The 14,078-nt window shown below is 41.5% G+C and overlaps 1 protein-coding gene across 5 annotated transcripts in view; it reads right to left on the bottom strand.

Annotated features, from left to right (window-relative positions):
* The window catches only part of KIF13B (kinesin family member 13B), a 119,875-nt gene that overhangs the window by 40,761 nt on the left and 65,036 nt on the right, over positions 1-14,078 (bottom strand). For all 5 annotated transcript variants that reach the window (XM_039697599.1, XM_039697597.1, XM_039697598.1 and 2 more), the window contains 10 exons: positions 11,001-11,135; positions 8,845-8,975; positions 7,728-7,814; positions 6,957-7,147; positions 6,140-6,350; positions 4,082-4,244; positions 2,943-3,089; positions 2,349-2,498; positions 1,526-1,654; positions 132-302 (listed from right to left, as the gene is read on the bottom strand). In XM_039697599.1, coding sequence (XP_039553533.1) covers positions 132-302; positions 1,526-1,654; positions 2,349-2,498; positions 2,943-3,089; positions 4,082-4,244; positions 6,140-6,350; positions 6,957-7,147; positions 7,728-7,814; positions 8,845-8,975; positions 11,001-11,135 — 1,515 coding nt within the window. The remainder of the gene's footprint in view (positions 1-131; positions 303-1,525; positions 1,655-2,348; positions 2,499-2,942; positions 3,090-4,081; positions 4,245-6,139; positions 6,351-6,956; positions 7,148-7,727; positions 7,815-8,844; positions 8,976-11,000; positions 11,136-14,078) is intronic.

Genomic DNA, 14,078 nt, shown 5'->3' on the forward strand with positions numbered 1-14,078 from the left:
AACAAAAAATGGTATTAGGGCATCATGAAATAAAATGTGAGAAAAGAAGCAGATAAAACTGCTACACAAACTTAACCTGTTTTTCTTTGCCTGCCTTACAGTTTAATGAATAAAACAGAAAAATAAATTACATTGCAGTGGTCAAAGACAACCATGCACCGTGGCTCCTTGCTGATGGAAGACTGGGAAGGATCCACCTCAGGTGCAACAATAACTGGCTCCACTTGATCCCAAAATGTGTATTTGCAGAACACAAAGTTGGACAGGTGCTGTGGCAAACCTGTAGCTTGAAGTATTTTAATCTGGAAAGGAGGTGAGAAAGAAATGAAAAGCACTTATTCATAAGATATGGAATTAAAAACATCACCAGGCAGAACAACGTTCCACTGCAAAGGATAAAAAGAAATAAGAACAGCAAACCAAGAACAATTTAGCAAATAAAATTTCTGCACTGATGCTCATTGGAGAAAATGTTTGGAGTGCAGCAGCTGAGGACAGTCACTAGATGTCACCAGGCCCATATTTCCTAGAAGGAAATACTCTCATTTTAAATGGTGAAATGCACCAAACCCACTGCAACTGAAGAGGAATACAATGAAAATCTCATTTTTCTACTGGCTCCTTTATACTCCAAAAATCCTTGGTTTAAGACACTACTTGTTCTTTCTCTGTGATGCTGGAAACAACCCAAAATCAACCCCAAAGAATGCGAAATTAGCCTGTCCCTCATCAACTCAATGCCAAATAGAAACAAAATGTTGTGAATTCTCATTCTGATCTAAACAAAGCCATCATATTCACCATATATTTAATAAACTTTTATTCTCCATTTGTGAAATTAAGACCAAATGAGCTGGACTTCTGCAGCATGATCCTCATGATTAGGTAAGGTATTTTTTGCCAAAATGCCCCATCCTGCTCATAAGCACAGGAGCTCTATGGGACAGGATAAAAAGTGGGGGAAAAAGAGCACAATTTCTCCCAAACTGTTCATATTGTCCAGAAGTCAGCAAGACTGGGGACCATTCCTTCTAATGCTTTTTTACTTTCTTTTCTTACCTGTAGCTTGTAGTTTTACTATCACAGAACTGCTAGTAAATATTTCCTATTAATTTTCTTTTTATTACTAACAGTAATAAACACACTGTAAATATTTCGTAAAATATTTAATATTTAGAGAAAGAAATACTGAGAGAAAGAGAAGTATTAAGAGATAATGATTCCTAGAATGATGGGAGTTTATCAGATTCTGTGACTCTTCTTGAACTGAATATTGCAGTGCCAATCCTAATACAAAGATCTTCCCTGGATTCCAAGAAAATTCCTGGGCTGAGCCTTTGGCATATAAATGCAATTAATGAAAGGAACAAACCCCAACTAATTATCTTGTGTTACTTCAGCCATTCCAGAAACAAAATAAGGTTACAAAGAGACATCCAAGGTGCAGAAGAACAAGGATTTCTTTCTGACTCAGGATGGGAAGAGAAAAAGCTCACTCAGAGGTCGGGATACACCTGGAACTCACCCTGCAGACAAGTTTTCTCTCCTGGATGTCATTTTCATTTGAGAAGTCAGGACTGTCCTCACCTCCCACCAGCCTGTCATCGATTTCCCCGCTCACTCGAACAACTTCCACGTGGAGACGACCTGAAACCTGGCAGGACAGGAGTCAGAGTTATTTCTGTGCCAGAAAACAGTGCCAGGTTCACCCCCTCCCAGTCTGTAAGCAGCCAACACTTTATTTCTTTTTGCACTCTGCATTTGTTGCACCATGTGAAGAACGCTTTGGAGCAAGAATCAAAAAGCCTTTGTTGCAAAAACCATAAAGAAATCAGACAGTGGGGTCACTTGGGGAACAATCTCACCTTCAAACCAGTCTCTGGAGGGTTTGCAAAGTACACACTTGATGGAGAATGTTGCCTGGTGTGCTCTGCTGCCTTTGAAGTTGTTCTTAGGTTTGCAAAGTACACACTTGATGCAGAGCATGGAGAATGTTGCCTGGTGTGCTCTGCTGCCTTTGAAGTTGTTCTTACAGAATATATTTAAGAACCTATTTTCTTGATGGCAGGCAGTGAAACCAGTGGAGCTATAGCTCATCCCAAGAACTTATTTTGGGCTATTTCCCTCAGGAAGGTGCTCAGGAAGCTTTCTCCTTTCACAATCACCTTGCTGGGATTCAGAGCTGTCTGAAAACTCCAGTAAAATATTATGGGTTTTACACAATTCCACACTGTTAGTGAAGAACTTGTGCACATGAAACTGGAAATTATCTACTCCATGCTGGTAAGTAGGATCCACAGGCTGTAATTAAACAGCTGAGTAAGGATAAATTATAAAGAATGACAAACCTCTCCCTTCTGATTGATGATTGGAACAGCATATTGAAGCTTCACATCATAGAACAGGCACTCAAGGAAAACATTGGCTACTCCAATAAGGCTGTGGTTTTCCTGCTCGTCGTAGAAGGGATCAGCTCTCCTGAAATAAGCTCTCATCACCTGCAAGCAAATCCAGAGTCTGTCAGGAAACCAAACCTCCCAGGAAACACTTTTCAAAGTGTTGCACAACCAGCCCAGTGAAAGAAAAAGGGACTCCAGATTAGATCACAAGAAGAATGGAAATGAATTTTATTTTGGGTAAAGCCTGTCCTGAGCAATTACTCCTTAACTTTGCCAGATGCCTGATATTCCTAATAAACATTAATTGCTGCTGTGTCACCTGCAGCTTCCTATTGTGTGCTCCATTCCCTCACCAAACTATGCATGCAAGCAGGGATCAGAGTAACAAGATAAGGGTTAATGAAATGCTGAGCATCAATTCAGTACGAAGAAAAGCAAAACCTCAGGGAAACTCAGCTCTTTGCATATTCCTTCCCCACCTCCACCCAACAATCCTCCTGAAAATGTAAAAGGAATGTAATTAAAGGAGTGCTTTTTACTTACTGGATTGTCTTCCTCACAGTCTTTCCACTCCTGGTAAAGGTCCCTCATATCCACCAGTCGATTCTCCAGCTTTTCCAGTGACCAGATCTGTTTGCCTTTCCCTTTCCTCCTCACCTGGATTGCAGGCTCACTGAGAATTGCACCTCTCTGGAAAACAATTAAAGGGATGCCAAGAAGAAATTCGTGTCACAACAGTGAAAAAGGAGTTTAAAATTAACACAAACTTGAGAATATCTTTGGGAAAAGTCTTTCTTTTTTTATTCTGGCTTGAACAGCCAAATCTAAGTGTAACAGGCTCTGAGTTCAGCTGTCACAGTGTATTGGTGTTCATTTTAACTGGGAAGTTTTAATCACAGCCACAGGCATTGGTTTCCTTGGATTTTCACCTTGCATAAGTGTTAGAAATGGGAACATTTAAGCATTTCACAAACACCCTCAAGTTACAGCAGGCCTGGAGTTCCAGCTAAAATTAATACTGCCTGCAACTTTCCACTAGTGCAGACCCCTTATCATCCTGTCACTGGATGTGTCTTCCCCAGAAGACTGTGAGAAAAACTTCTAAAACAACTGACAAAAATTATAATCCTGGAATAAAATCCATCTACTGCACTAAGGACAGTCTGAGTATCACCAAAATACTGATTTAGCTTCAAGAAATAACACCAGCTTCAGTAGCAAGCTGGAGACACAGAAGTCTCAGAGGGTTCAGATCCCTCCTTCCAAAACTTCTAAGATGCCTGGGAACAAATAATTGAAATAATTTCTGCTCCAGTTCCTCCCTCCATAACGGGAATGGCAGAATTTTTGCAGCTCACTGGGATGATGCAAAGTCAAATGTCCACAAAGGGATGGTAAACACTTGCAATAGATGTTACCCAACCCGCAGAGACTTTGTCACTCTGCAACAGCAGCAAGTGGGAACTTCAACACCAGGGGAAAGGTCACGCACCAAAACATTTATCTTTTAAGGGATATTATCAGATTTTCATGGTATAAAATAAGGCAAGGATGTAGCAGAGATGTATTTAATGCACATTAGTGGAAAACTAACTCAACCATTACAGTCAGAGTAACAGAAACCTGAACACTGAGGGACAAACTTATTAAACAACCATTTCATTCAGCCAGGGTGACTGTACCTTGCTGTTGGCATTAAGGCTTGAAGCTGGGATCTGGAGGGTCACTTTGTACTCTGTCCTCTTGTCCAGTTCCTCTCCAATAAAATTGGCTTCTCTCACGTACAAATTGGCTTTAACAATCTGCTCTCGCAGCTTCCTCAGGCTGTGGGTCAGCATTTCTTCCCTGCAAGAATGGGATTGGGAAGGGGAAGACAGGGAAAACAAAGAGGTTCATGAAAAGCAAAATAAATGGATGAGGAGGCAACTGAGAGCTTGTGGGTGAGGATTAGAGAGGGAAGGGACAGGTGACATTATAGGGGGCTGCTACAAACATTGGACAGGTGAGCTCCTCCAGAAAACCCAGGAGCAACCTCATGTTCACAAGCCCTGGATTTCACCAGAACTCGTGCAAAGGTTTGGACACTGCCCTACATAACATCCTTGGGTCCAGCTCTGGGGCTCCCAACAAAAGGAGGACATGGAGAGAGTCCAGAGGAGGCCAAGGAGCTGCTCCAGAGCTGGAGCCCCTCTGCTCTGGAGCCAGGCTGGCAGAGCTGTGGGGTTCACCTGGAGAAGAGAAGGATCCAGGGAGAGCTCAGAGCCCCTTCCAGAGCCTAAAGGGGCTCCAGGAGAGCTGGAGAGGGACAGGGGACAAGGGATGGAGGGACAGGACACAGGGAATGGCTGCACACTGCCAGAGGGCAGGGATGGATGGGATATTGGGAAGGAATTCTCAGCTGTGAGGGTGGGGAGGCCCTGGCACAGGGTGCCCAGAGAAGTTGTGGCTGCCCCTGAATCCCTGGAAGTGTCCAAGGCCAGGCTGGACAGGGCTTGGAGCAACTTGGGACAGTGGAAGGTGTCCCTGCCCATGGCAGGGGGTGGAACTGGAAAGGGTTTCAGGTCACTTCACACCAAAGTTATTTTATCATTATATTTATATAATTTATGTTTTTAACACAAAAATCAGGTGTATGAAATTACATTTCAACTGGGAAAACCCCCCCACCCATCTGCTTGAATTTAGCAATATGAAAATTAGGATGCTGCTGGCTTTGGAGACTTCTCCATGCATCTGCTGAACAGGCAGCTATTATGTGACTCATTCCAGAGTTTTCCCACCACAGATGTGGATGTTCCATGTTGCAGAGAAAGGTTTATTCAGACATGATCCACTTGCTCACTGGCCTTCCTGGCAAGTGTGAGAGAGAGTGGCAACTGTACAGCCCAGGAATCTGGTGCTACAAAACATCCCAGGCACACAGCTAGCACCTTGTCAAGAAAGATTTTTTACTTCCAAAGTTGCTTTTCTATCCATATATATTAGATTTGTATTTTTCATGACAATATCTTTACCACACTCGTTTATTTAGGGTTTCATCTTCCTCCTGCAGCTGCTCTTTCTGGCAGCAATAGTGGAAAAGATTATTTAGAGGCTGAAGTAAATAACCTCAGTGCCATCACCCAGGAAGAGGCAGAGTGGACAGTGACCCCTCTGTGATTACTAAATGATTTTTACAATTATCTGGATTAAAATTCTTTGTATCATCCTCTTACTCTTTTTTTTTTTTTTTTTTTATTTGCACTCTTCTGCTTGCCAGAACCTGCCCAGGTCAGACAGCTGGATCTGAGTCAAGAGGAAAAACAACCTTCCAGCAGCTGAGTCATGCATGACCCATGAAAGAACAAACTCACATAGGAGCCTCAAAATTTCATCCAGTCACCTCATATTTAGTTAAATTTGCTGCTGATCAGGACAGAGCTTCTCCTTAATAACAAAGCAGGAACTCATTATTTCTCATATTTTCTACCATTGTAGGTCTGGTTATTCTGGAGGTGTTCAAGGCCAGGTTGGATGGGGCTTGGAGCAAACTGGGATAGTGGAAAGTGTCCTCCTCATGGCAGGGGTGGAACTGGATGGTCTTTGATGTCCCTTCTGTGATTTTTAGATAAATATTTTATCCGTGTCCTCCCCAAGCCCCGCCACAGAAACCCACCACAATGGCAGCACAATGAAAATCTTGCCCAATTTGCTGCAGAAATTTGACTGAACGACCCTGATGGTTCCAGGGGGGTACCCACCTCTCCTCTGCCCACTGCCTGAGGCGCTGCTGGGCACTGGGGGAGTGGAAGGAGAACCTGTCCATGCTGCGGAAATGCTGCTTCTCGGGCGAGAGCCGGCGCCGCAGCTGCTCCAGCTCGTGCTCGTACATCAGCCTCTGCCTCTCCAGAGCTGACCTCTTCTCCTCCTCGTGCTGCTGCTCCAGGCTTTGCAGGATTGACTGCATTGGGTCTAGGCAGAGGTTGAGAATAAAGAAAGTACTGAAGTGGAATCCATGCTGAGGAGTGTCCTGGATGCGTGGTGTGAGCGCGGGTGTCGGGTAAAAAGAGAGACTCTGGTTTTGTTGCAGTGTGTATTTAAAAAGTGCTGCTGAATTCTGAAGCAAAACAAATGTTTACAAGGCAGATGATTTAGGAGAATTAAGAAAAGGGAAAGCCCAAGCTGGGGAAAAAAAAAAAAAGGTCTTCCTGTTTCCCAAAATAATGTCATTCTGGGACAGCTACATGAGACCACAAAATCTCAAAAACACAGTTTCAGAGACAGAAATCACTACAGTTAATGCCTGAGTGAGACATAACACAAGAAAAATAAACAGCCAAGTGAAAACACTTTGATTTGAGACTGCAGTTCCACCAGCATTCCACTTCTGGCTTTCCCCTCAGCAAGAACTGCCAAACCAAACAGTCTGCCATGGTTATTTTTCCCTCCTCAAGCACAAAAATGACTGTGATGAGTCATTCACAAGAAAAATTCTCCAAAAGGAAGTTATAAGGGAAAAGTCTGTGGTTATCCTCATATTTTGTACACATTCCCAAATAATTTTTGGTGGCTACTTACCATTGCTACCAAGAGCCTTCATGGTGACTTCCATCTGGGCATATTCATAGCTGAAGTTAATCTCACTGGACACCTCACTGGAATTGTCTCCATCTATATCCAGCTGCTCCACACTGTTGCTGCACTTCATGGAGCTGTCCCGCTCCTCATCCTCGTGATCTGCCTTCTTCTTCTTCTTTGGCAAATTCAGCCTTTAAATAAGAAAAGCATTTTTAGAGAGCTATTAATTGCTCAGCTGTGAAAACACAGGGTTGCTTTCAAATATTGTTAAAATTCATTAGACTCTCCAAATCAGAAGATTTTTTTCTCTTTCAAATTTTATTGATCTCCTGTGGGTGTAATTTTCCTCAGGGCAAAAACAGGAGCAGAAGGTAAACTAATTAATCCGTTCTACATTCTCATAATTAAGTACCTCATGCTACCAATGATACAGTTTAGATAATCATAACATTTTTTAGTCATTCCGCACCCAAATAATTTGGAGGCAATAATGAAGTGATATCTCACTTTTTTATGTGGGTTCTCCTTTTAAGCATGAAATAAAGCAATGACATTTTAGATTATCATTCAAATCCACTGATTTTTGAGGTATTTCAGAGGGTTTCAAAGCACAGTCTTGAACAGAAAAGATCTACCAGTGATCCTGTAATAACATTTAGCATTAAAAACCAGTCCAACATCAGTATTGTTTTTATAATCTCCACCTTTCCTTGTACCATAACCCAAAAAAAATGGGTGCCAATTTACAATTCCCAGAATAACTTTTGTTACCTGAAGAAGTGGTTGTTTCCCCACAGGATTCTGTCTCCATGGTGGAGCTGGATGGGACACACGACAGCAGAGCCATTTACAAATGTCCTGTGAAAAGGCAAAAATCTAAAGTAAATATATTTATATGAAGCTTCATTTTTTCCCCTCCCGGTATTTCATTACTGCAACAAGTAAAGGTAGGAGAAGAGATTTAGGGATTGCAAACAGGCAAAATATTCCCAGAAAATTCACTGATCTACCCAGTGCTGTTTCATAACATGCCTCAAATTCAGCTTCTTCTGACCTCCTAAGCTCATGAAGTTCAGTACATTTAGACAGATATTACTACAGATGTGTCTGGGGGGCAAAATTAGAGCTTAAAAATGAGCAGCCTGAAAAAAAAGAGTCACAAGAAAAAACCACTTGCACACTGCTCTGAAATACAAACACAAAACAGGAATATTTTAATAAGGCAATAGACACCTTTGCTACATGAACAGCTTAAAGACACTAATTAAAATAATCAGAAACTACTTTTATTTCTGAGTCAGATTAAGTTTGAAAATAGGATTGTGGGATAACTCAAATTTGAAGGGAATCTCAGGTGTCACCCACTCCAATCTGCTCCAAGCAGGATCAGCCACAAATCAGGGTAAATGTGCAAAGTTTGAATTTTGTGTATTAACAATAAGTTGTTGGAGATGCTGACTCTGCGTGTCATTTTGTGATCAATCTGAATATGCCAGCTGCTTCTCAAGTAGAGGTACTTAATTGAATAAAGCAACAAATGCTTCAGCAGCTCTTTGCATATCAACAGATCTCCTAGAAAATTAATTCAAATTTTGATAGGAGTTACATCTACACAGCTGCAAATCAGTGAGTATCTACTTGCTGAAAGGACATGTAATTTACTCATCTCCTCTTTAAAATTTGGGCTGCAAACACCCTCCCTGAGAGAAATCTCACTGGAATGGAACATGAGCTGACAGAAGAACAGGTGACAATTAAAATGTAAAAGCAGAAATTTTCTTATACGAAGGAGACAGAGAAGTTTGTTTTCCAAGTATCTTTGTGCATCATAAAATACTGGATAAAATGACAACTATCAAACAGCTGTGGCTGCATTTTATTCCTTCACCTGGTATTTTTTTGAGGGGTCAGCATTACTTGGCCTTCTGGGGTGATGTCTATGATGCAGTGCTCAGGAAGAATTCCCATTCCACACAGCTGGATATCTTGAGAGTTGTCTGAGCCTATTAACGTGTGCTCCTGGGGAAAAATTAATTCAGATGTTAATGATGGATTGCAGAGGTTCACTGGGTCTAATTCACTCATTCTCCTTCTGGATGTGTTGTGTCATCTGGTCCCAAAATTTCACAGCTGTTCAATACTTCCCTTCAAGGGAAAAAGGAAGCAAATCAACACTTTGTCTTACAATAACAAGCAGGGAGTACTCAGGAAAGTTTACAGGCAACAGTTAAACATGAAAATGAAGAGAATTTTATGATTTAATGGAGGAATCCAGTGCCCTGCAATGTTGTAGAAGCCAAAGGAATAAAGGATTTCAGGCAGGAATTTAGAGAGGCTCTCAGTGGCAGATCCATGGTGATTATGGAGGTTCCACCTAGATCAGCAACAGCTCAGGAAATTCCTGGATACTCAAGGTATGGGGGATTTGGAAGATGAAGGATCACCCCACACATAAAATTGATGAGGTTGGAAAAAACACTTTAAGAGCATCCAACCATCCCCCAGCACAGCCAAGACCACCACTGCCCCATGTCCCCAAGATCAACCTGCACAAGGCTTTTAAATCCCTCCAGGGATGGACATTCCACACTGCCAGGGCTGGATCCCCCTTTTGGGACAGAAACCTCTATTTTAGGCATCTCCAAGCAATTTTTGAGGAACCGATTTAATAGTTTAGACAGGTCAGTTCAGGTTGTTCTTCACTACTTGGTGCACACACAGCTCAGAGAGAAAGTGGGCAAATATTCTGAGAACCAAGACAGTTAAATCTCATGATTTTAGGAAAAACAGCTGCAAGTAATTTTATCACAATAATTTCAAAGCACAGGGATTTTCACACCAAAATTCCCCAGGAGAAAGACAAATCTGAGTTATTAAAAAAATAACAAAGACTAATTGAAGGAGACAAAATCTACCCCAGGGAGTTTTCAAAGGAAAAGAGCACAGAACCACCTGATATTTTTCCTGCTGGTACTCATGGACCAAAGGCTTTGCCTTGCTCTTGTCCTTGTTCCCAGTGACCAGTGGGACAAAGTGGGATCTGTCCCAGTATCTGTCATTGATTTAGCAGCTGAGCCACACTCTGGGCTTTTATGTGCAAGTCGCCTGGGAAAGAGTCAACCTCTCTCAAAACCTCAGCTCTTTTCTCCTTTTTAATGTGTTTTTTTTAGCAGATACAACATGGAAAAAGTGTTTTCCCTTGTTTCTACTGAGATATCGCAGAGCCACGATGGCTGATATAAAAGAGGATCACATATTTCCTAAGACTGACTAAACTAAAACCATCTTTCAGCTTAATTGCTGATTTTGTGGCTGTTTTGAGAGTTACTACCCCACTTCAAAGGGAACAGAATGATTTAATGTGAAGCTCAAACCGCTGACGTTCGCTGTGAAATGTTTAGAATTTGCACCCCAAGATGTGCCTTTAAAATGGCTGTACCTTGCTTCTCCTCCTGAGTCCTCCATCTACAATTGGTAAAAGCCACAATAATCTGCCCAAATATTTCAGCACAGGGTGAAAAAGTCACATCATGTGTTTGATGGTTAATATCAGAAACAGGGACTGCACATCAGAGGCAGAACAGAACTTGTTTTTCACTTCTGGCAAGTTGCACAAAAAGGATTAAAAATGCATTTCATAAACTGAAGACAGCAGCCAGAATTTAGACTACACACAGAGAAGCTGACTACTGATATGCCCAACCTTCATATAAAACAATTTCATGGGTAAAAGCTGGTGAAAGTTTGCATAAAAAACCCCCAACCAACAAAAATCTCATCCCACAACACAAGACAGTTTCTCAAAAAGAACACATCTAAATTTCTTTTAAAAAAATGCCAAAGAAAACCAAAACAAACAAAAACATCAAATCCCAAAACTTTTCCTGTGCATCAAAGAATTACATTTGAAATAAAAAGGTTGTACTTATAAAAATCTTAATATTTTTAGATATAGAGTTTTAAAGAACTCTCCAAATACACCTCTGCCAAATGAATTAGAGGCCTGACATTACAAAATTTTGAAACACAAAGATATATTTTTACCTTTAAATAATACACCAGGAGTTCATTGAGAGCTGGATCTGCATTCAAATTAACCAGGAAGCACTTATTATCCCCAACTTTAATTCCAGAGGACTGCAGGGATATGCCAAGGCTTTCCAGCTGTTTCTGACGCTCCTGTAAGAGAGCAGCCATCAAAACTGAGCTGATTGATGCCCAACCCTTCGGAAATCCATTCCCATCTGCAGGAGCCACCAGGCAAAAATGATGGATTGATGTTTCTAGAACAGGAAATTCCTTCTTCTGCAACAGGTGAGGCACAGAAGCTTCAGTTCTACCAAGCTCTGCTCAGGGGTATCTGTGATTCCTCCTCTCCTGGACCCTCTGGCTCCGTGCTTTGGTCCCACACATTCCCATATTCCCAGTGGGAAATGAAAGCAGCTGGGAGCAGCCTCCTGCAGCACTGCAGAGCTTCTCCATGACCTCACTGGAACAGCAAAATGCTACCACAAAGCCATCTCTAGAGCCCTTTATTCTCCCTTTCCAGCTAAAAAGCAAGAAGTTAAGTTAAATCCTTGCCAAGCCAAGCTCCATGTCTATCCTTTGTTCCAGAGCAATCAAAATGACAAAAAACTGGCAACCTGCTATTTAAGTAATGCAAAGAACACTTCCTGCTGAACAAGAATAGCAGCATTTTGGATGGTGTTTTGTTCCTTGTCAAAAGACTTCATAGAAATGCCCAACAAAGCATTACTGTGCAAAAATGTCCATCTCTCAAAGGGAAGGGTTTGGGTGAGACCAGAACAGTGAAAGAGGAACATTAAACATTTCTGACTTAGAAACAGAAAGGGATTCTTCTACAAAAAAAAAAAAATCCACTGGGATAGAAAAGTTGAGAATTGCTCCCAGGAGCAGAGAGAAACTGAAGTGAGACTCACTCAAAAAAAAAAAAAAATCCACTGGGATAGAAAAGTTGAGAATTGCTCCCAGGAGCAGAGAGAAACTGAAGTGAGACTCGCTGAAAAAAAAAAAATTAGAGACAATTATGGGGGGGTCCTCACAGGATTACTGGGGGAAGCAGAAATAGGAGACAGTGAAATTAATAAGCAAAAAACCAGAAAAGAGACCTACAGTGCTTTCCCCATGCTGCTGAGACTTTTTTAAAAATTCAATTAGATAATGTAGGAATAATCCTGTAATGTTTATCTTTACCTATCAGTGTGCTTTATATTTAAAAAGTGAGTATGTCCCAATATTCAGGATCATTCTCTGCTCAGTTGTACCAGGTCTAATCAAGATAAAAATTGCAAAGAAATGGCACAACTCGCTCTTGATTTTCTGTTCCCTGTCTCCCCACACGCTTACAAACCCAACACGATGTCCTTGTAAGGAAAAGTCATGTGTGTGTGTGAGACAGAGAGAGAAAACAAAGAACAGAGGAGAAACTGCAGTGTGATGTCAAAGATCTCTCTTCCGATCACCAGTGCCAGGCTCTGAAGTTCACAAAAAATCCTTATTATCTGCAGAGATAAAGCACATGTTGCCCTAAGGAGAATTTGGCCCACAATGTGAATCTCATAGGATTAACTGAGAGAAAAAGAGCCAGTTCCTGTTAATTTTTTCTCAAGACCTAGTGTTAATTAACTTAAACGCTGAAAAAAACATTAAAAGTATGTCAAATGCTCACTGAAAATGTGAAAAATTGCCTGTTCTTGTGGCTGGTGTTTAAGGCTTTGAACTCCTATTGATGCCTCTTTGATGGTCCTTGCTCTCTATTAGGAATCATCCTTTCCTCACAGATTTACAAATATCTCTCCATCCTACCTGTCTACCCTGACACAATTTGACAGAAATATGAAAAAGCAGCAAAGACAACATGTGGAAAACAGAGCACAGCCCCCTTTCCAATAACCCTGTCCCACTTGGGGGTAGGAAGTAGAAAATCAAGAGTAAAGTTGAGCCTGGGAAAAAAGGAGAAGAGGGGAGAAGGCGTTTTAAGATTTTGTTTTTATTTCTCATTACTCTGATCTGATTGGTAACAAATTAAACTAATTTCCCCAGTCAAATCAGTTTTGCCTGTGACAGTAATGGATGACTGATCTCTCCCTGTGCTTATCTGGACCCAGGAATCTTGTGTTACATCTCTCCCCTGTCCAGGTGAGTGACAGAGTGGCTTCCACTGACTTCCAGACAGTCCTGAAACAGCCTGTGCTGCTCAAACACTTGTCCTTATCCCTCCTCTGGAAAAAATACCCCTTTTTCAAGGCTCATGAAACTCCCAGCTCTGAAACATCCTACCAGGCTGGTATTCAGAGACAGAAAGGCAGAGAGCTAAAGCAGACATCAAGGCACATTTAGTCTGAAGGGCTGAGCCCATTACTTCAGTTTTTCAACCTCTTCACACATTCAATGCCTAGAAACTATTGTGTAGGATAAGAGCAGGATTTTTTTACTATTATTATTTTTTATTTTTATTTTTTTTCCACCCTTATACACAGGGAGGAATTGCACTGAAAGGCAGGAAGCCCTCATAGTCACAGGCAGCACTCCTTACAATGGATCTTTAAAACCAAAGTCAACACAGTCTATTCTGATTGTGGCATCTACAAGAGGGCTTTGTACCAGAGGCTCCATTCTCCCCTTATTTATTACACACTATTCATCACCTCCCCACAGTCCTCCCCCTCCAAAGCTCCCCTCTGCAAATATACACATCAGCATTTGTGTGGGAAGAACCAGGAGTGTCATGCAACAACCGTGGTGACCTGCATCATTTTTCCAAGGTAATCATCTCCAGTTATGGTCTGAGGCCCTAAATATCAGTTTAGGAGCTATTAAAACACACAGAGATCCTCGATAGCTCTATTTTTTATCATTCTGAACGCCCTTTGCCTGGTGCACTGAGGCACTCAGTCCATAACCTTGCACTGAATGCTCTCAATGCTCCCTCATCACAAACAATTTTACTGCCTGAAGAATATAAAAACCCCTATAATCCTTTCATCCGTGGATTATTTTAATTTTTTTTAAATAACTCCTCCATTTGCATACAGTGACAATTTATTATTGTCACTGGAGTGGTAATCTGGGAGGCACCCATCTATCACAGGAATTAAGTGA

Source organism: Passer montanus, unplaced genomic scaffold, assembly GCF_014805655.1.
Source record: "Passer montanus isolate IOZ18808 unplaced genomic scaffold, ASM1480565v1 scaffold119, whole genome shotgun sequence".
NCBI lineage: Eukaryota > Metazoa > Chordata > Aves > Passeriformes > Passeridae > Passer > Passer montanus.